Genomic DNA, 21479 nt, shown 5'->3' with positions numbered 1-21479 from the left:
TTCTCCTTTTTTCCACCTCTTTCTTTGGACTCCTTTTTAGTCCTGCTCACAAAAATCAAGTCCGGCTCTCCTACTGACTGTGCCCCTGCTCGCATTCTAAAAACTCTCTTTTCTTCTTGCCCTGCTACCCCTCTTTCCCTCCTTAATGCTTCCCTCTCCACTGGATCGGTCCCTTCTTCATTTAAATCTGCTATTGTTTCCCCCATTCTTAAAAAACCTGGTCTTGATTCCTCCCTCCCTTCTAACTTCAGGCCCATCTCTCTCCTTCCCTATCTTGCTAAAATTCTGGAATCTTACGTCACTTCTTGTCTTTCCACTTATGTTGAGCAGAACTAACTTCTCGCTTCTCACCAAGCGGGTTTTCGCTCGGTCATTCGACCGAATCGGTGGTGCTCGCCGTTCTTGACGAGCTGAAAGCCAAGGCCGACACTAATTCTCCCCAAGCTTTAGTTCTCCTCGACCTGTCCGCTGCGTTTGACACGGTCGACCATAACATTCTTTTGGACTGTGTCAGCGCAGCGGGCATTAGAGGTGCTGCCCTTTCCTGGATCACGTCCTTTCTCACAGGACGTTCACAAGCTGTTCACCTCCCCGGTTTTTCTGCCCCTCCCCTCTCGGTGCCCTGTGGGGTTCCCCAAGGCTCTTCCCTTTCTCCTCTTCTCTTCAATCTTTATATCCATCCACTTATCTCCTCTCTTCTTCAGCTGGGGGTCTCAGTGTTTAATTATGCAGACGACCTCCAGCTTGTCTTTGACCTTTCTTCTTCTTCTCACTCCCTATCCTTTTTTCGTTCCACCATGGCTTTTATTTCTGGGTGGATGGGCGCCAATCACCTCAAGCTCAACCCAGACAAGACTGAGCTTGTTCTGACTGGCGGCTCATCCAGCCCTTGGTCCTCTGCTTTCTGGCCCCCCTCCCTTGGTCCCCCTCCCACCCCGGTCGCCTCCGTTAAAACACTGGGCATCAAGGTCAGCCAGGACCTGTCCATGCATGGCCAGGTCAGTGCTGTAGTATCTTCCTGTTTTCTTTCCCTTCGGTTGATCCGAAAAATTTCTCGTTTCTTTTCCCTTGAATCTCTTAAAATTATCATTTCTGCCCTCATCACTTCCCGCCTTGATTATGGAAACAGCTTGTTCGTGAGCATTCCTGCCTACGAAACCCGCCGCCTCCAAGCAATCCAAAACCAGGCGGCCCGTCTCATCTTCCACTTGCCCAAAACTCATCATATCACTCCTGTCCTCAAATCCCTTCACTGGTTACCCATTCTGCAGAGATCCTTGTTCAAACTAGGTTGCCTTGTTTACCGGGCCCTTGATCGCTCTGCACCGGCGTTCATCAACTCTCTTATCTCCTCCCACACCCCTGTCCGCACTCTCCGCTCATCTTCTTCTGCCTTTCTCACGGTCCCCCGCTTCCGCAAAACTCGCACTGGTGGGTCTAGATTTTCTGTTCTTGCACCCCGGTTTTGGAATTCCCTCCCTCTTTCTATGCGTTCTATTCCTATCTTTTCACACTTTCGTAAAGCGCTCAAAACATTCTTGTTCGCCTTGGTCTACCCCTGTTAATTCTCCCTGGCCTCGTTTGTTCTGCCCCCCAGACCTCTCAGCGCCAGGAAGCCGTTTGGCCCTCGTGCGCTCTACAAATAATTTCATTTTATTCATTCATTCATTCATTCATTCATTCAATTTCATTCAACTACCAAGGAGGCGCTTTATTCATGAGCTGGCCTAGGTGGAGAGAGGAAATATTAGTATCTGGAAAAGTATCCAGTCCACTGGCTTCTTGTAGCTTATCATACCAGTTGACCTCAGTATATGGCTGAGCAAACTCATCTCCATCACCATAATGGTTATTATCAGAGTCTGTGCCAAAATGAATATGGATAATCTAAGCCCTTTCTTGACGCAAAGTCAGATTATCAGGGTGTGATCTGTTGCTGGAAGGCTGCACCCCAGTGAGATCAGTGGAAGTCAAAGACGAGTCCGCTCGGAGTCAGAGAGCACAATCAGCTGCACTTCGTCATCAGGTATTGACAGCGTTGATGCTCCAGTGTCTAGCGTGGGTTGTTGAGCCAATACTGATGTCAGTACTAAAACCACTCCAGGGCCTGTAAAAGGTCGAGGGGGCTCCATTTGGTGGAGCCAGCTGCATCCCAAAAAGATGCAGCAATAGTTTCATGACACTCGTGGATTTGCTGCTATGTTGCCAAAGGACCCGGAATGTTGGGGTGCCACAGGATGAGAGCCGGATTCAGCTTTGTAGGAGATCAAATTCGGAGCAAAACAAGAGAGAAATGCATACACTCACATGCCTTCTCAAGAGTTTGAGAGTGGTGTGAAGGGGATGAGTCTGCTTGGACTTCATATGCTTCTTTTTTGGACTTCCCAGAAGACTTCGACCGTGGCATAGATCTGCCACAGGAACGACTTCAGGAGTGGGAATAGTACCTTCCATTTGACCTCAACACGTTCCAGTGCTTGCAACATACAGCTTTACCTCACTGTCCTGGGTGGCCATGAATTCACCAAAGCGCAGCCACTACAGGTCTTGGAATAGTGGTCTGACCCCAAGAACAAAAGAAAAATCTGGTGGTGATTTGTCACAAACATTTGCTTGTGACAGTCCCAACAAAGTTTGAACGCTGTAGTTTTAGGGCATGACATTTTCCCTTGCAGACTGGTATTTAACCAGGCACACATGGGTGGCACTTATATGTGGGAAGGTCATTGGCAAAGAGCCGCACAATGCCACCTACTGGTGCACATTGATACTGCTGAAGATTTTTTGGATCCAGTCTTCCGACTTATTCAAAAGATGTGGTAAGAAGTATCCATCAAATAAAAAACATTTCTGTAGGTCACTCTCTTAATTCATAATGAGTTCAATACACTTAAAGGACTCCTAGATATTTTCATACTTATACAGCAACTTATGTCTTATAAAATTTCTCCTAACATATATATCTTTCTAGAACAACCTGATAGCACTAAAATTGTATCTGGGATCATGGATTAGCCAATGTAAGTAAAACTTGTGCCATTATTGTTGTTGTCGTGAACATCTATGACACTGATTATGAACGTTCTAGTTTTGCTTATGCAAAAGCTCGGGGATGTAAAGGAGGAGTCATTTAGCAAATAAGTGCATATTTTTTTACCTTTCTACTCTCTAGATGCCTCCTTCCACATTTGAAAATTCTTACAGGAACCTATTCGGTGTTAGTAAGCACTTGATCTCGATTGTTGTTTATAGTAGACAGATATTAACACATTGCCCAATTCCTTTGTATTTTAATTTTTCTGCCGAGAAGTTTCCACAAGTATCTAAGAGTTTTCTATTTCATTAATTGGAATATTAATGATCTGAATATAAGAGAATCTAACCAGGCCTGTCTGCATTCCTACTTTACAGTAACTCTGATCACATATAACAAGGCAGTCATACCAAAACCACTTACCAACTCTGCCCATATCATAAAAGCCACGGTGACTCATTTCCTTAATGTACGAGTTACTTACCTTCGGTAACGATGTATCTGGTAGAGACGATACTAGCCGCAGATTCCTTAACGTAGAATTATTCCCAGGTGTGAGACTGGATCCATAAAACTTTTTTGCCACAGCATCCCTGCGCGCCGGGGAGACAGCACCACGTGACTTCGCCCTGACGTCGTCCGCGACGTCAGCGAGGATACATAAATCTCACCCCGTTGCGCCTACGTCAGTTTTCTTTGGAGAACTTTTCTGCGCCACAACACCGAGCCATCACAAACAAAAACTGTGACAATACTGGAACAGTGTGCGAAAAAATGTGCCAAACAGAAAAGGAAAAAAACAAATGGTGAAGAACAGCATCATCCAGAATAGTGCCAGGCACTATGGCACCAAAAGTCATGGAGAGTAATAACAGAGCACAGCTACTGCATGGCAAGCCTGCAAACAAATACAACAGCCTCCTTGGGGTCAGAAAGCATGTGAAAAAGTGCCCAGCAGACGAAGAAGTCTGCAACCACAGCACAGAACAGAGAAGGGCACCAAGGCCAGAATGGAAAAGAAAAGACAATTCACCCCCAGACAACACCAGCATGGAGAGACATCTCCTGAAAAGAGCTAAGAGTCGAGACCCAGCCAAGGGACCGTAACCCCAAGCACTGCAAAGGGGTCAAAAGTGCAAGCAACCAAAGGAAGAAGAGCACGAGCAACCCCCACACTGGAGACCAGGGTGCAGGGGCGCAGAAGCACCCACGAAACATCAAGCAAGCACCAGAAGGAAGGAATGGAGCAAACAACCAGACGAGCATCCCCCTAGGGAGGGAGTAAGAAAAAGGCACTCGCAGAAGACCACCACCCGGAGGCAGGCGAGTGCAGAAGACCAAGAAGGGTCCTCGCAGAATGGGGAGGAAGGGCGGGTCATGAAGGAATCTGCGGCTAGAATCGTTTCGAACAGATACATCGTTACCGAAGGTAAGTAACTTGTATATCTGATAGAGACTACTAGCCGCAGATTCCTTAACGTAGAATAGATACCCTAAGCCATACCCAAGTGGGAGGAGGGTCTGCGAGAGGACCTCTCCAGCCTGGACAAACACAGGGCCCCAATAGGGGATGAGTCACAGGGACAGGCAGGGAGAATAGCCCAGTCCCCCCAGGCAGAAGAGAACCTTGTCATCCTTGAAGAACACCGGCCCCAGAGGGGGTGCGTGATGATGACAAAAAGAGGCGGCCCAAACAAGGAACCAGGGATCTCCACCAGAAGCCCCAGAGGTACACGCAATGCAGAGGAGTACAGAGGAAGAAGAGCCACCCACAGACTCAGAAGGAGAAGAGGTAGAAACGCAGGTAAAGCCCTCCACCGGGAAAACACACCCAGTGAAGAGGGCAGGCGAGCCTTTCACAGCTTGAAGTCAACAGACAAGACAGAAAGGCGCCTCAGCAATAAAGGCAGGCGGGAAAAGAAGAACATAATCTCATAAGATTCCCGCAGAATAAGAAGGAGGAGCGCCAGGGCTGACGCCAAGGCCCCCGGCCACAGAACAGAAGAGCAGGCGGGTGCAGCCAGCCACTGACAAGCGCCATGAACTAAACGCCCAGACCACGTCGGGCTCAGAGCAAGGGCAAGGCCAGAAAAAATCCCGAACGACCCCTAAAAGGGGACCACTCTGGACAGAACCGAACCATGAATATAAGTAGGACGGATCAGGCCGTCAACACAGGAAATGATCCCCTCAGAAACATCAGACAGAGTACCAGACCAAACGGCAGACAAAGGGCAAAACCCCCGCAGCACAACGCCATAAATGGCCAAGCCACGCCCAAGTAAGGACCAAGGGCCACACCAGTGTAATACAGCAACACCAGGAAAGGCGAGGAACCCGCCAGGGAGTGTGGTTCTGAAAATCTGGACCCTGTTGTTGTTCCGATATCGAGGTCCAATACCCGTGTCACAAAATATCAACGTACCATGACGAATTTGGTGTCAGCGAACCGATAATGATTAGGACATAATTTCTATGCATTTGCGTCAGAATCGAGGGTCGCCAACACCCCCAAATCGTAGTTTCCGTCCCAACCCATTAGACTCCATTTTGTGAACGACATCCATCTTACGTCTTGCCCTCATGATAAGTCAATTAAAGGTCGAGCTTGATCTAAAAGGACACGTCCTCCTTCCCTGACTTCCCCCTGACCTGTCCCAACTGACTCCATTGCCTTTAGCCAAACCTGTTTGAGCAACCCCTCGCCCAGTGGCCAAATGCGATAGCATCGATGCATAGCATTCCTCAAACCATTTCACTACATGCAAACCATGCTTTCTACAAACACACACCTGCCCCGTTCCCTGTTTATGGCCAGTTTTATGACTAGGAGGTGCCTTCTTTTATTGGGGTTTCATCGATATCTGATGGGAGTTCCGGGCTTAGCTGGGTAATCTATCACGAATTGGACGTCTAAAATACGGGCTTGCCTACATGAATTCGCTCTTTTGTATTATTGTAGAAATATGTGTACAGCCATATCATAAACTCAAGAATTCTTGCTTGCAGCTATTATTTCTGTATATAAGGAGAAGGCTGGTTCTGTAAAAACGAACAGTCTCCTGAGAACACATGACCTGTGTTTGTCGTGCTTCTAGGACACCTGTTACTTGGTAGCTATCAATAAAACTTGATCTCTGACTCGACTAGAAGACTCCGTGTTTCTGTGGTCCGGAACAGGGAGAACTCAGAGGTCTTCGGGTGTTATCCCCTGGCACCAAACGGGTTCCTAAAAACCCGTTACCTCAGTTGGCGCCCAACTCGGGGCGGTATCAAGCGGCGACGGTCCAAGCCAGATGTTCGTGAGGAGCTTCGTGTGAAAATTCCGGAGGACGGCCAGCCACTTCAGCGACCCCTGTATGTCGACGTGGTTCCGAAGGTCTTTGCTGCGAGGTTACCCGCGTCCCGACGGCTACGAAGGACTGCTGCCCTGACTATCGCCTTGTTTTGGACCCAGTGATCCTTGGTAGAGCGAAACGATAGACGAGTCTTCTAGCGATGTCACCGATCTTCAAATACTTCAGTTAAGTATAAGTGGAGCGTCTCCCAGTCCTTAGTTTGTCCTTAGTTTTTGGTATCCTTGAGATACGCCTTGATTTGGTACTTGCAAGCCCCAAAGCCGAAGGACTTGTGTTTTCACGAGAAATATCGTAATCGATAATCCTTTGAAGTTTGAAGCTAGACTAGTGAGCAAAGATGCCTGGTTTTAGCAGACTTGGAAACTTGTTTTGTCTTGGTTGTAGTAAGGACTCCCGATTAGAGGATTCCTGTCCGGTTCCTCCGATTGGAACTCCAACATATGAGCTCTACGTAAAGCACGGCGTAGGCCCTATCACATATAATGAAGTGTGGATAAAATACACCCGCAAGGATGGTGTTTTAAAATGGCCCCAATATGGTAGTTTCGACTCAGAAATATTAGATAACCTAGAGGTCAAATTATTTAAGAGAAAAGCCCGGCCGGCGATGTTTGACTCTTTTCGCTTATGGCGCAAAGAAGCCAAACAGAAAGAAATAAAGTTAGCAAAAAGGAATAAAAGAGGTATGTAAATGGTGCAAGCTGCCGTTGCATACAGGGATAACGAGGAAGAGCAAGAAAACGAACAAATACTTAGGAGCAAGAAACTAGCAGTAGATAAATGCTACCCGATGTTACCAAATAAGGGACAAGGTCAAGAGGAAAGATCCGAGAAAGATCCATTAATGTCCCACTTATTAAGCTCACCTCCACCGTATGCGTTAGACGCTACTACAACGCCAAAGCGTTTTTCTATACCACGCCCCGGCGCACGAAACGCAGCTCTTGCACACACGCCAGCTACTCTTCAGCTGGTTCCTACTTCTCCGGCGCAGCCTTCTCAAGGGCCGCCATCTTTGCCACCTACTCCATCTACTTCTACCACTTTGCCTACAGCTCCAACTGTTCCCTATGATACTACGTCTGTCACTGTTTCAACTTCCTCTACTATTGCCTCTACTTCTTCTTTGCCTCAGCCTGTTTTTTCCGATGCACTTGCTCCCCCGCAAGCTTCTCCTTCTATTAGACAAAGAGTGACAGGTACCGTCACTGGTCTGCTTTCACCTTTCTTCGGGTCGCCTAAAACGACCCCTAAAACAGAAGATAGACAGTTACGTAGTCAACTGCCTGATTACGAGGAAAGAAAAGTGCTAGATGAACTAGCCCGTAAATGGATTACGGATACTGTTAGATATGATGTTCAGTCTGTTATGGAAGTCTTCCGTCAATGGAATGCACCCACTCAGAGATACGTATTCGAAGAAATGTGTGTATATTTGGGCGAAGATTTGGAGACAAATGATCCCACATACACAATGAACGGACTATGGCGTACACGCTTTAAGTTCCACGAAGGTATGATTATAGGCAGAGATGTTGAGAAAGCGATAGAGTTATTACTCTCTTATAGGAGTAAGGGAAACGTCTCTAGATCATTGTACGAAGACAACGTATCAGATGGGAAAAGAGCGAGACAGTACCCCATGAGAGAGGTTCCTCCGGTTTGGAGGGAAGGCGATGCGAATGTAGTACCGCCAATTCTGCCTCATTTCCAGCGTGTATGGGTACATGTCCCCTGGAAACGATCCGAAGTCTTAGCGCTCAAGCAGACATTGCCTGATCCTCGTAAAAACCCGACTGGGTATTATAAGGAGTTATCGCAAACTGCAAGCTCATGTATAATGAATTTAGCGGACATAGACATGCTGTTTGGGAACGTTGTTCCACACCCTCTATGGAGCAAAATACGTCATACGAACCATGCCCAAGAACTAGGTGACTCATGGGCAAATATTGCCGCTATCGATGCTAGACAAATTGGTGGTTCTAAACATGAGCCGTTAATAGCTGAACTTCCCGGTAGAATTATCGCGTACATGAAAACGATAATGCCTGAGGTACGCGTGAACTGGGACAAGCTATCTGCGTGCAAGCAGAAGAAAGATGAGAATGTGTCTGACTTTTTCACAAGATTTGAGGAGACTTTCACCGATCATAGTGTTCAGGATATGGCTACCGAGGGTGGCCAAAGATTGTTTGTAGACAAGTTCGTACATAATTTAATCCCTGAACTGTGTAATAAACTGAAAGATTCAGAGAGTGCTTGGGCTGTCTCTACGTCAGCTCAAATTTTAGCTACAGCCCAGTACTATGAAAATAGGCGCAAAGACGAGCTAGATAAAATAGACAAAAAGACGAAAGATTTAAAAACTAAAGTTCTTCTCCAGCAAGCTCATCCGCCTCGTACGGCTAGTCAGCCCAATTATCAACCACAACAGCAGTATTCGAGAAACGCGCAAGGAAGCGAGTTTTCCCACCAGCCTATTGCTTACGGCCCGAATCAATGTGCATATTGCAAGGAAGAGGGTCACTTTAAAGGTAATTGTCCGGCTCTTGCGCGACGTTTAAGCGGTGCTTCAGGTGTAAGGGGAAGAGGTGTTCAACATGCCCCTAATGGTAGGGGCCGTGGAAATTTCACGCAAAAAACAACTTCTTTTCCGCCTCAGAATTCGATGAACAGCTTCGACCAACAAAATAATGCGTTGACCAGGTCAGCTCAGTACTATGCTGACGACTATTACACCGAACATGAATATGAGGGTAACGATTGCTAGGACAGCCATGGACAAAGAGAGGGAGTTGTTTCAGTTCCAGTAGATCAGAATGGACCTTATGTCGAGGTAATCGCCTCAGGAGTGTCAGAGCCATTTCTGCTGGATACTGGTGCTACAAAAAGTTCTATCATGCACTCAAAACTTCCTGGCGCACCTTTGTCCGGCGAAATGAATGTTTCAGTAGGTTTCTCTGGCGCCCCTGTTAGAAACCCGATCTCCAGTCCTGTATCTCTTTCTATTGGCCCGTGCGAATTAGAAGCACCCCTCATTCTTACCACAGGTTGCGGTGAAAATTTGTTAGGTTTGGATTTACTAAAAAGGTTATATGCAACTTTGTACTGTTCACCATTGGGAGTACAACTTACTTTAGGTAAGAAAGTCATTTCTCCAATGTATGTGTCAAAAGAAAATATTGTAACTGAATTGTCGAGTCTTCCTGATGTACTCTGGGCTAATGGTTCTAATGATGTAGGTCGTTTGAAGATAGCACCGTATGTCATAACGTTGAAAGCCAACGTTAGGTTACCACGTATTCCCCAATACAAAATATCTAGCGAATGTGAAAAGGCGTTATTGACGATTGTTTATGACCTGATTGATATGGACGTCATCGAAGAAACAACAGGAAATGTTTGTAACAGTCCAGTTTTGCCCGTCTTAAAACGTACTGATCCTTCACAACCGCCTGTGTATAGGTTCGTGATCGACCTCAGAGAAGTGAACAAGATAGTTATCCCACAGTTTCCAGTTGTCCCCGACATTACTGCTTTATTGACGATGGTTCAAGCTTCAGCAAATTGGTTCTCGGTGATTGACCTGAAGAACGCTTTCTTCAGTATCCCGATTGCTGAGGAGAGTAGAGATATTTTCGGATTTAATTTAGGAGGACGAAGCTTCCGCTTCAAGTGCGCTCCTCAAGGCTACTGCGAAAGCCCATCAATATTCAGTCAGGCCCTGAAAACACAACTAGACACAATTGTTCTACCGAATGGTTCAACTCTGATTCAGTACGTAGACGATCTACTGATCGCTGCAGACACTGAAGAGATTTGCAAGAAAGCTACGTTATCATTATTGCATCACTTATGTGACATGAAGCACAAAGTCTCTCTCTCCAAACTACAATTTTGCCGACAAGAGGTAACCTACTTAGGTCACATCTTGTCGAAGGAGGGAAGGAGACTGACACCAGAAAGAATACAGGCAATCGCAGAACTGAGTGCCCCAAGGACACAGAGAGAGGTTCGAGCCTTCTTGGGCATTACATCGTACTGTAGACAATGGATACCGAATTTCTCACTACTAGCTAAACCCTTGCTGGCACTACTCTGTAAAGATACGCCAAATCCTATGCCTTGGTCTGAAGATTGCCAGACGAGTTTCCACGAGTTGCGTGATGCATTATGTTCGGCTCCTGTGTTGGGAAACCCCAACTACAGTAAGCCTTTTACATTATATGTCCATGAGAAGGAAGGTTGTGCATTATCAGTTTTAACACAACATTTTGGGGACAGACAGCGCCCATGCGCGTATTTTTCGGCAACTCTAGACCCTGTGGCTAAAGCCCTACCAAATTGCCTGAGGGCTACCGCCGCAGCAGCTGTCTGCATCGGACAATCCGCTGGATTAGTCATGAATAATACTCTGATCGTTATGGTTCCGCATGCAGTAGACATTTTACTAAACAGGACGAAGACACAACACCTTACTAGCGCTCGACTATCCAGTTACGAACTTACGCTGCTAGCAAGTCACATCCACATAAAGAGGTGCGATACACTAATTCCCGCAACGTTATTACCCATTCCGACAGGAACAGACGAGATTGATAAACATGACTGCTGTTTTAGGACAGAAGAAGAGACAAAAGGGAGAGTAGACTTACAGGACACTCCCCTTCCTGAATGCAACGATACTTTATGGGTTGATGGTTCATGTTCCAAGCTGCCGAATGGTGATACGACTGCAGCATATGCCGTTACGACATTACACACCATTATAGAGACTGCGCGAATTTCCCATAATTCTGCACAAGCTGCAGAGCTAATTGCGCTTACCAGAGCATGTGTGTTAGCGAAAGGAAAGCGAGTGAATGTGTACACTGACAGCCAATACGCCTTTGGTGTGGCTCACAGTTTTGGGAGATTGTGGGGTGAACGTGGGTTCCTTACGTCACATGGTGCAAAGATACAACATGGTCAGCTAGTTAATGAGCTCCTCCAGTCACTGACCTTGCCACTACAAGTTGCCATAATAAAATGTAGTGCACACAAAAAGAGTCAGGATGATGTTGGCCGCGGGAATGCATTTGCAGACGAGGTTGCGAAAGAGACTGCAAGGAACACAATGAGTTGGATGTATGTTGTAGGTCCCGCTAGATGGATTACTGATGTGGGAATGTGTGAGGACACCATTGAAAGCGTGAAATCTATACAAGCCGAGGCAACTGAGAAAGAGGTGAATGAATGGAGAGAAAGTAAGGGTAGGTTAGATGCGAATGGTTGTTGGGTCGAATTGTCAGAACACCAGCGATGGCTATTACCTAACGCATATGTACTTGCAGTAGTAACAATGGCTCACGGATTTGCACACATCAGTTCGAGAGGAATCTGTAAAGTATTGGCCCCAGTATGGCAAAATAGCAATATCCCGAAATATGCAGAGAATGTGGTCAGAAACTGTATGGTGTGTTTGAAGTACAATCCCGGTAGGGGAACCCCAACTCCAGCTCGTCATTTTGCGCCTCCAACGTATCCGTTCGAGGTTTTGCAGCTCGATTTCATTCACATGGAGAGATGCAACAATCTGAAGTATGTGCTCGTTGTTGTTTGCGCTTTCTCCAGGTGGGTGGAAGCGTACCCCCTTAAGGACAATACAGCCTTGTCAACTGCCAAAGCCCTTGTCAAAGAGTTCTTCCCGAGATTTGGCATGCCTAGAATTGTCTGGAGTGATAATGGAAGTGAATTCGTAGGACGCGTGACGAAGAGAGTGTGTGAATGTTTGGGCATCCAACAAAAATTCCACTCTGCGAATCACCCCCAATCAGCTGGATTAGTAGAGTGCTACAATGGCACTTTGAAGCTCAAATTAGCCAAAATCCAAGCCAGCACAGGTCTTAAATGGCCTGACGCCTTGCCTCTAGCACTCTTGTCAACGAGAATGACAGTCCATTCCAGATTAGGACTTAGCCCCCATGAGATAGTGTTTGGCCGCCCAGCCAACGTCTGGGGCGTGCCAAGACCAAAGAAACTTAGCGAAATAGAGCACCCCGTACTGCTTGATTATTTGTGCGAATTGACAACTAAATTGCGTGTTTTACACCAACAGGTTCACAGTTCCTCTCCGCCAGCCTCTGACGATCCAGGTCACTCCATCACACCCGGCTCGTGGGTCTTGGTGCGAAACTTCCAGCGCACAAACAACGGACAGCCGAGGTGGACCGGACCTTACCTGGTACTTCTTTCCACGAGATCAGCGGTTCGGGTGGAAGGTAAAAAGAACTGGGTGCACGGGACCCATTGTAAACGGGTCCCTCTGCCCCTTCCATACGACCGGTGGGTCAACGAAGGAATTGCCGACTCCGAGACAGAATCCATACCTCGTTTCATCCCTTTCAGCGATGCACGTCTAAAAGAAACTGGTACCGAAAAGGAGAGTGATCATATTTTACAAGGATTTGTGCCACCGTGTATGCAGTTGGACACTACCGAACCTGAGACATTGTTTGAAGACACTTCCGTACCTGGGAAACGACGGTACAACTTGAGATCTAACCCCAGAGACTAATAAAAGAGCAAATTAATGTGATTTTCCCTCCCCCAAGAACGATTTTTGATTTTTCAGCTCTCTCACTCTCAGGAAACTAGCTCATTTTTGATTTTCGAACCGCCATCCGGTTCTGCTGCTAGGGTCGCGGTTGAAGTCTGGGGAGTGCAACTGGGGACGTTTAGGTCAACGGTTCTGGTTGGTCCAAGGGAGTTACCCCGGACTGAACAGAGCGCACTCCCTGGGAGAACCAACCTACCACCGCGGGCAGCAACTAGAGGATGGAGTTTCCTAGGGTAAAGAGACCTACCAGACTCCCAAACTTTGAAAGACAATTATGCACTGTACTGGCCAAAAGAAAATTTTTGATAACATGTTTTTTAATGTTGTGTAGCATAACGATGTTTTTGACTGGCTATACTCTATTCGTATTCCAAGTTACCTTTTCAAATGACACCCGGCCACAGCCTCCTCCTACTATCTCTCCACACTACTTTCACCCTCTACCTGAACACGAGTCTGCCAGAAGACTCGAATTTGTAAATAACTCATTCATTCAACTCCTACACCAACACCAGTCCATCATGAACACATCGAACTGTTGGATATGTGGACTCATGCCACACACGACGGATAAGGGTATCCCATACTTCATCCTGCCATTCAGCTATTATGGTTCTCTGTGGGCTTTCCAGACCATGTTCCTATTCGCCCTAGAACCATACCCGACACGTTCTACTGAAAGTGATTCCAGTAACAAGGCACTAATAGCAGGGATAAGAAATATGAGTAGAGAGTTCGACACCTATCTTACGATTCCCAAAGATGAACTCACTCCGTACACTCGTTGGAACGTAACTAAATATGGGGTTTACCTGAGTAAGAGCCAGACAGCAAAGAAATCCCGCCCAGTTTGGATAGTACCCAACCGAGGTCACTTATGTTTACAGGGTATCGGCAGGGATCCCAAAGCACAATTAGGAAAGAGTATATGCGCGGAAACATATGTGTTCGCTTCTCGAACTTCCCCCATATTATTAGCAGCCAAAGGCACGTATTTCGTCTGCCATGACCAAGCTTACACGTGGTTGCCCCCTAACTTCTCAGGTACATGCTTTATCGCATTTCTGCTGCCTCCCACCTACACGGCCAGAGCAGATTACCATCGGACAAGGACAGCTAGAGGTGTCGCGAGTAAAGACGACACCGCGGGTCAGGAATTCACTGACTTCGCAAAGGGTTTTCTGCCATTTTGGGGGCCTATGGTAAACAGCAGGAATATTCGCCAGTTATCAAGGATAGTTGAATCGGCCGTGAGTACCACGGCCGGAGCCCTTGGAAATTTAACGACCGAGCTTCAGTCAGATCGACTTATGACCCTTCAGAACCGAGTTGCCCTAGATATCATACTCGCCGATCGTGGTGGTGTGTGTAGAGTGATCCAATCTAGTTGTTGCATTTTCATCCCTGATAACGCACCGACAGTGTACCAGGCCATCTCTAAACTACACGAAATATCTGATTCCCTCCACGTGGAAAAAGGAGATTGGTCCTTGCTAGGGTGGTTCTGGGGACTGATCGCTACATGGGGATGGAAAACATTGATCTTCATTGGGATTATCTTAGCACTTCTGTTTATGTTCTGCCTGTGTATACAGTGTGCTCCTGCACTATGTGGCCTCTGTGCTACTTCATGTGTACGGAAGCCTGTGTCAAGGGACGAACTGAGCAACAGAATGATGTTACAGCAGCATCTCCACGAATTCCTTCATACGGATTTGGACTCAGACTAACATGAATTATTGCCTTACATAAGGGCAAAAGGAGGGTCTGTGGTTCTGAAAATCTGGACCCTGTTGTTGTTCCGATATCGAGGTCCAATACCCGTGTCACAAAATATCAACGTACCATGACGAATTTGGTGTCAGCGAACCGATAATGATTAGGACATCATTTCTATGCATTTGCGTCAGAATCGAGGGTCGCCAACACCCCCAAATCGTAGTTTCCGTCCCAACCCCTTAGACTCCATTTTGTGAACGACATCCATCTTACGTCTTGCCCTCATGATAAGTCAATTAAAGGTCGAGCTTGATCTAAAAGGACACGTCCTCCTTCCCTGACTTCCCCCTGACCTGTCCCAACTGACTCCATTGCCTTTAGCCAAACCTGTTTGAGCAACCCCTCGCCCAGTGGCCAAATGCGATAGCATCGATGCATAGCATTCCTCAAACCATTTCACTACATGCAAACCATGCTTTCTACAAACACACACCTGCCCCGTTCTCTGTTTATGGCCAGTTTTATGACTAGGAGGTGCCTTCTTTTATTGGGGTTTCATCGATATCTGATGGGAGTTCCGGGCTTAGCTGGGTAATCTATCACGAATTGGACGTCTAAAATACGGGCTTGCCTACATGACTTTGCTCTTTTGTATTATTGTAGAAATATGTGTACAGCCATATCATAAACTCAAGAATTCTTGCTTGCAGCTATTATTTCTGTATATAAGGAGAAGGCTGGTTCTGTAAAAACGAACAGTCTCCTGAGAACACATGACCCGTGTTTGTCGTGCTTCTAGGACACCTGTTACTTGGTAGCTATCAATAAAACTTGATCTCTGACTCGACTAGAAGACTCCGTGTTTCTGTGGTCCGGAACAGGGAGAACTCAGAGGTCTTCGGGTGTTATCCCCTGGCACCAAACGGGTTCCTAAAAACCCGTTACCTCAGGAGAGTCCACACCTTCCCAGCATAATAGCTACAAGTACCCCACATAGGGTAGGACACGTCTCAAAGAAAACATGGGAACCACTCTTAGGGAAGACAATCCCACATCAGAGAACAAAATCATAAACCTGCGGCAGAAACCACAGAAGGCTTAGAAATCAGCCAAAAAGCACATTCTTACCCACAAAGGGGCTGAGCCAGCAGCCAAATGAAGAGAAAGCCAACCAAAGGACCCCGAGGGCACAGTAACCAACACAGAAAGTGTAACAGCCACTCCAAAAACCAAACACCAGGAGCAAAGTGGGATAACGCCTCCCACCAAGACCCAGAGGGTCAACAAACCAACCTACTGAGGAGGAGGAGAAGGACGGAGCCCCGCAAGAAGACGCTGAATGGCGAAGTATGCATGTGTATTAAACAGAAGGACCCCGTCAAAAGGCCGGTCAACCAGACGCTCTCTAATATTTTCTGGAAAACAGCATCACGTAGCCAAGCATGGCGATGGAGAGCCACAGAGGTGGCCATAGCACGGCCGAGAGCATAAGCAACATCCAAGGTCGCACGAAGAATAAACGCGGCCAACTCCCTGTCATCCAACACATGGCCCCGCAGATCAGCACGGGCATCCTCATGGAAGACATGAGAAAGAAGAGACTCCACAGAGTCCCACAAGCTGGAAGTAGCCCTGGTCAACACACACAAAGTATTAAGTGCCCGCAAGGCAGCGCTGGAAGAAGCGAAGACATTACGCCCCCCATGAATCCAACCACCGGGCCTCACGAGACGAAGGAAACAACACTACAGGCAAGCACGGAAAGGCATTCCGCAGAAGAGAGCCTTGAGTAGAGGGGTGGAATGAAAGATATACAGGGTCATGGGGAGCAGGACGGTGGCGATGCAGAAGCGCCTGAGGCACCGGATGGCCCGTGGCAGGGCGCCCCCAAGACCCTATAAGAGAATTATAGAGAGACGCTTCAAAAGGAAGGAACAACTCCCGTCCACCAGAGCTCTGGTGGAGAACCTCCAAGAGGTTATCTGTAGGAAAAGGAGTGACAGGTTCACCCATCCTCAGAATACCAGCAGCTGTGGAAGTAGCCCGAACAAAGGCAACACTGGCCTCAGTAGGGTGTCGCGGAGGAGAAAGCCATTCCTCTGTGGGCGATGGCTGCAGACTGAGCTGTCCATTCCCATGTCCAGGGAGTTGCGGCCAGTCTCTGAATAGAGGAGGGTCCACAGATGAATGGGGAACCTGAGGGGCCTCAGGGGAAGGCTGAGAGGCCGGAGGAAAAGCCAGCTGCGAGCCACGGAAAGAATGGTTCGAGGATTTAGGCCATGGGGATGGCGAGGAGCCCTCCCTGGAAGATGCCGGTGAAAAGGCAACAATACGCCGCCCAGTCTCCGGGGAGGAACACACCTGATCAACATCGACCGGTGCCGAAGTGGGCATTTGTGCCACCATGTGCTCTCCGGGAGAATGAGGCGGGGTCAACGCCGGGACGGCGAAGGAGCGGCGCCGAAAAGGCGCCGGCTCGGCTTCAGACAGGGCAGCCGCTCGCGTCAAGGACTGAGAAGGACTAGAGAAATCGCCCGAGGTCCCGGCATCCACCCGCGACTCCACCAGAGCCGGGGAGGATGGCTCCCGGCGCCGAAACTGCACTGGTTCGACCTCTGGTGAGGCAGCCGCCTGCTCAGAGGACCGAGGGGGATTCAGGGGCAAGCCCTGAGTCCCGGCGATCTCCTGCGACGCCACAGGGAGCCCCGTAGGGATTTGAGGTGAGGCAGGGACGCCAGGCGCCGAAGAGGGGAGCCCCGAAGGACCACCCCTCGACGACACCACCCTCCTTTTACTTAAACCCGAAATCTTCGGCACCGGGGCCGGAGCCGCCAGCGACTCCACGGAAGGCCCAGCGCGAGACAAGGGCTCCACGGACGTCTCAGGAGGTGGAGGAAGGGCCAAAGAAGTCTGCAGAGCCGCAGAGTAGGATGTCATTTAGGCCATAGTCGCCTCCGTGCTGGGAAACGGCGGGTAGGATGGACAGACGGGCAGGGGCCGCATGTCCCTGGGGGAGCCGGAGCCCACCGCGGAAGGAGGACAGGGCCTCGGTGACAAACTGAAGGACCTACCAGCTGGTGAGCCACGCCCCTGGGGCCGTGGTGAGAGACTATGTCGCGGACGAAACCGGCGGCTCCTCGCCTCCAAGGTAGGGGACAGGTGCTGAGATGACCTGGACAAGCGTGCCAACAGCAACTTCATCCAGCGCTCCCGCCGTAATTTTGGCTTAAGGTGCTGGCAGGCATCGCAGCTCTCCGAGTCGTGGTGCTCACCTAGGCACCACATGCAAATCGGGTGAGGGTCCGTCGCCAACATGGGACGTGCACAGGAGGTACACGCCTTGAAGCCTGAAGGCATTCGCACAATGTTCCACTAACGTGTAGATTGAAAAAGAAGAGACGTTCTGAAAACAGGCCAGGACACAATCCGGATCTGCGTTGCACGCGGAAAAGAGAAAAAACTGACATAGGAGCATCGGGGTGGGACTTATGTATCCATGCTGACGTCACGGACGCGGATGACGTCAGGTCAAAGTCACGAGGTGCCGTCCCCTCGGTGCGCAGGGATTCTGTGGCAAAAAAAAATTCTGGATCCAGTCTCACTCCTGGGGATAATTCTACGTTAAGGAATCGGCGGCTAGTAGTCTCTATCAGATACAAGATTGTTACAAACAATATTTATAGGTGTTTCTGTGTGCACATAAGGAATTTGTAGTCCTCTACATAACTAGTTATAATCTGTAATCAATCTCTTGGTCTGTATGAAGCTAATTTATAATTGTGCTTCGATATTTTTAAACAAACCATAAGTGTACTTTTTTAACTAAGACTTAATCTATAAAATTATTATCATAATGACTTGCATTCATAAATCTGGCCAGATTTATAATGTTAGGAGCCACATAGTAAATATCAGATATGGGAGTTTCAACCCCTAGGTCTAAGGAAAGAATTAATTTCTTTATACTTATTTTTGGATGTTTATGACTACATGGAATGTTCTAATGGTAGAAACGAGCCTCTGCAATATCTCATCAAGTCTAATTTGAAGCACTAATAGTACATTTTGTCAAATCTCTGATGGGTAAGGTATGTTCTATGTTAGAAAATAAATTACTGTAATTAAAACGACCATTCCTGGAGGCACTTTGTGTGTGCTGTAGAACTGGGTGCCAATCACTTTCTGTTAAGTGTCTACCCATGTCGTTCAACCATCTGTTATGCAAGTTTGTCAAATTAATTTGGATTTAGAGAGCATTGCTCTGTAAAGTATAATTAACTCCTAATGCAATATGATATTCATATCAAGTATTTTACCGAAGACTTCAAAATAAAGCAGTAACAGAGAAAATAATATTTACCTTCTGCTGAAGCTACGTGCAGTGCAGTACGGGAGTCATAATCTCTCTGCTCCATGTCCATTGAAGACAGGGCAAACCTGGGAAAGTAATTTAAATGACACTATTTGCATCTGATTTGGGGAAATTTGAGTAAGTCGAATTATTCAAGCTTAAGTTAGAAAATATTACTAACCTGTAAATGTGGTTATGCAGTCTAGTATCTTCCACAGGGTCATATGCTGTATTGAACTATTCTCCTCGCCATCAATATAACCTTACCACCAACGTTCCCCAATTATCATCCATAAAATATCTAAAAATCTATCAAATTAGGTAGCCGGTCTGTGTTTTTAAGACCAAACTTTCAATGTAGACATCAAAGGGTAAGCAGTAAAACGTTCCACTTTTTGGCATAGATGTAGAATTGGTAGGCTGTTCTGAGGAAGCAAAATTTAGACTATAATTATGGCACAGTGTATTTTGTTATAGCTTGTTTTAGCTAAGCTAAGACAGAAAAGCCGGAACTGGGGACTAAGAGGACTAACAGCTTCACTCCAGGATTCTCTGTCTGATCACATGGTCACTGGTTCAATTCCTGAAAATGAGTATAAACCAACTTCCACTTAATGTTTTTTGCTATTACCTATTACAACATGCCATGAGTAGGGGTCCTTAAGAAGTACAAGGGAACCCTACTCAAACTGAACCAGGGTAAGAACTGTGTGTCAGGAAACAGTGGTTCAAATGGCAAGAAAATTGTATCAAATTAATTAATGTGTACAATCTGCACAATGGCATTCGAAAGACGGATCACAGGAATGTCAGACAGAGAGGAGACCGAATACTATTAGGTTAAACATATGCAGTATTTTATAGCAATATATCAAATTGTTTTTCACATATATACAATGAACATAGTGCTTCGTGCCCCCAGTGTGTATTGGAACCAACATATAATTTACATTTGTGACAGTAGTGCTATATACAGTATGGTTTCCTTCATATGAGAAATGATCAAACAATCATTATTTATCCAAACACTGTTTTAGTACACAATGTTGGTGTGCAGATTCATTTCTCTCATTAGTCGATGGCGTTTCGACCCTTCTGTCGATATAGGGTCTCCTCAGGACCTAATAATGTAGGGACACCTGAAAATTAAGAATGGGAAAGTGGCATAAGCTTCCAATATGGGACGACATATATATCTGAATGTATCTGGGATGTGGTGGCCAAGAAATTACCTGAGCTGTGTGAACAATATGTACAGCCACGTGTGGGAAGTGAAAAACACCGGTGTAGAAATAAGGAAGGGAGAATACTCACACTGGACTCAGCCGGGTGCTATATGTGTCCTAGCCTGAAGTCCGTTTTCTGTTAAGAGCAATCTTAGGCTCTATACCATCAGCAACAACGTAGTTGTAAACTCTTCAAGGAGCGCCTACTATTCGAGCCCATGCTAACTTTGAAGACGGCCTCTTAACACCACACACAGCTGTCATGGAAGTCAGTCTTGACATTAATTGGCTGATTTTTAAAACTTGATGTGGTGCACGAAAGTTGCATCAGCATCCACAGATGACAATTCATCTTAATCGGGATCAGTGAAATATTTCTGTCACAAAGGGCACTAACCACTGCAGAAAAAAGGCTGAATGCAGAAAGATTTGCCACTGTCGTCATCATTGTGTGCAGGTAGGAATGCAGGTGGTTCTATCAGCAGGCCAGGAAAATGTGATAATACCAATGCGATCAACATCTACCAAGTTCGGACTTCGATCAGGCCTAGAATGCTAGCACCAAACGAAATCAGGTGCAAACACATGGCAAAAGGAAACGCGATATTTCCACGCAAAAGTGTCATTCTTTTTTAAAAATTACAAAGATTACGTGATTTACTCTTGGGAAGTCATCTGCGCAATGAGAATTACACATGAGTGTGCTTTCAATCTTAAACACAAAAACGGCATCCGCGGTCAGCTTTTTGGCTGTGGTGCAACGTTAATGCTCCTGCAAGCAAGGGATTTGTGTGACCAAGACGTTAAGCTGTTCAATCTGATGTAAATACAAGGCAGAGCAAATTTTGCCCATTTGTGCGATGCGACGAGGGAGATTTTAGCGAGGTGTTTCTGTGGACAAATCTTAGTACATCTGTACCACTTTGTGTATTTAAAACATTACATTCTTCCCCGCCACAGCCTTACATATTGAGCATTAGCTTCTCTCACCAGATAAATTACCCAGTTTAAATAATATCTTTCCCAACCCTGCACAATACGGCTCCCAGCGTACATCCTGTCAGTACAAAAGCTTGGGACACTCACATCCTATTATTGTTTCCTCGAGTGCATCCCCAGAGCGCAGGTAAGTTGTGCTACTGTTTGTAAGGTCTAAATTAGACAGTGAATGTGTTGTCTCTTCGAGACA

General features: G+C 46.9%; 1 protein-coding gene across 2 annotated transcripts in view; it reads right to left on the bottom strand.

Moving 5' to 3' along the window:
- Positions 1 to 21479, bottom strand: part of GLS (glutaminase) — a 926246-nt gene that overhangs the window by 112876 nt on the left and 791891 nt on the right. For both annotated transcript variants that reach the window (XM_078680394.1, XM_078680395.1), the window contains exon 16: positions 19074 to 19150. In XM_078680394.1, the coding sequence (XP_078536520.1) occupies positions 19074 to 19150 (77 nt within the window). The remainder of the gene's footprint in view (positions 1 to 19073; positions 19151 to 21479) is intronic.

Source organism: Lissotriton helveticus, chromosome 3_1, assembly GCF_964261635.1.
Source record: "Lissotriton helveticus chromosome 3_1, aLisHel1.1, whole genome shotgun sequence".
NCBI lineage: Eukaryota > Metazoa > Chordata > Amphibia > Caudata > Salamandridae > Lissotriton > Lissotriton helveticus.
Note: the sequence above shows the minus strand (reverse complement) of the source record. Positions and strands in the feature narration are given on the sequence as shown.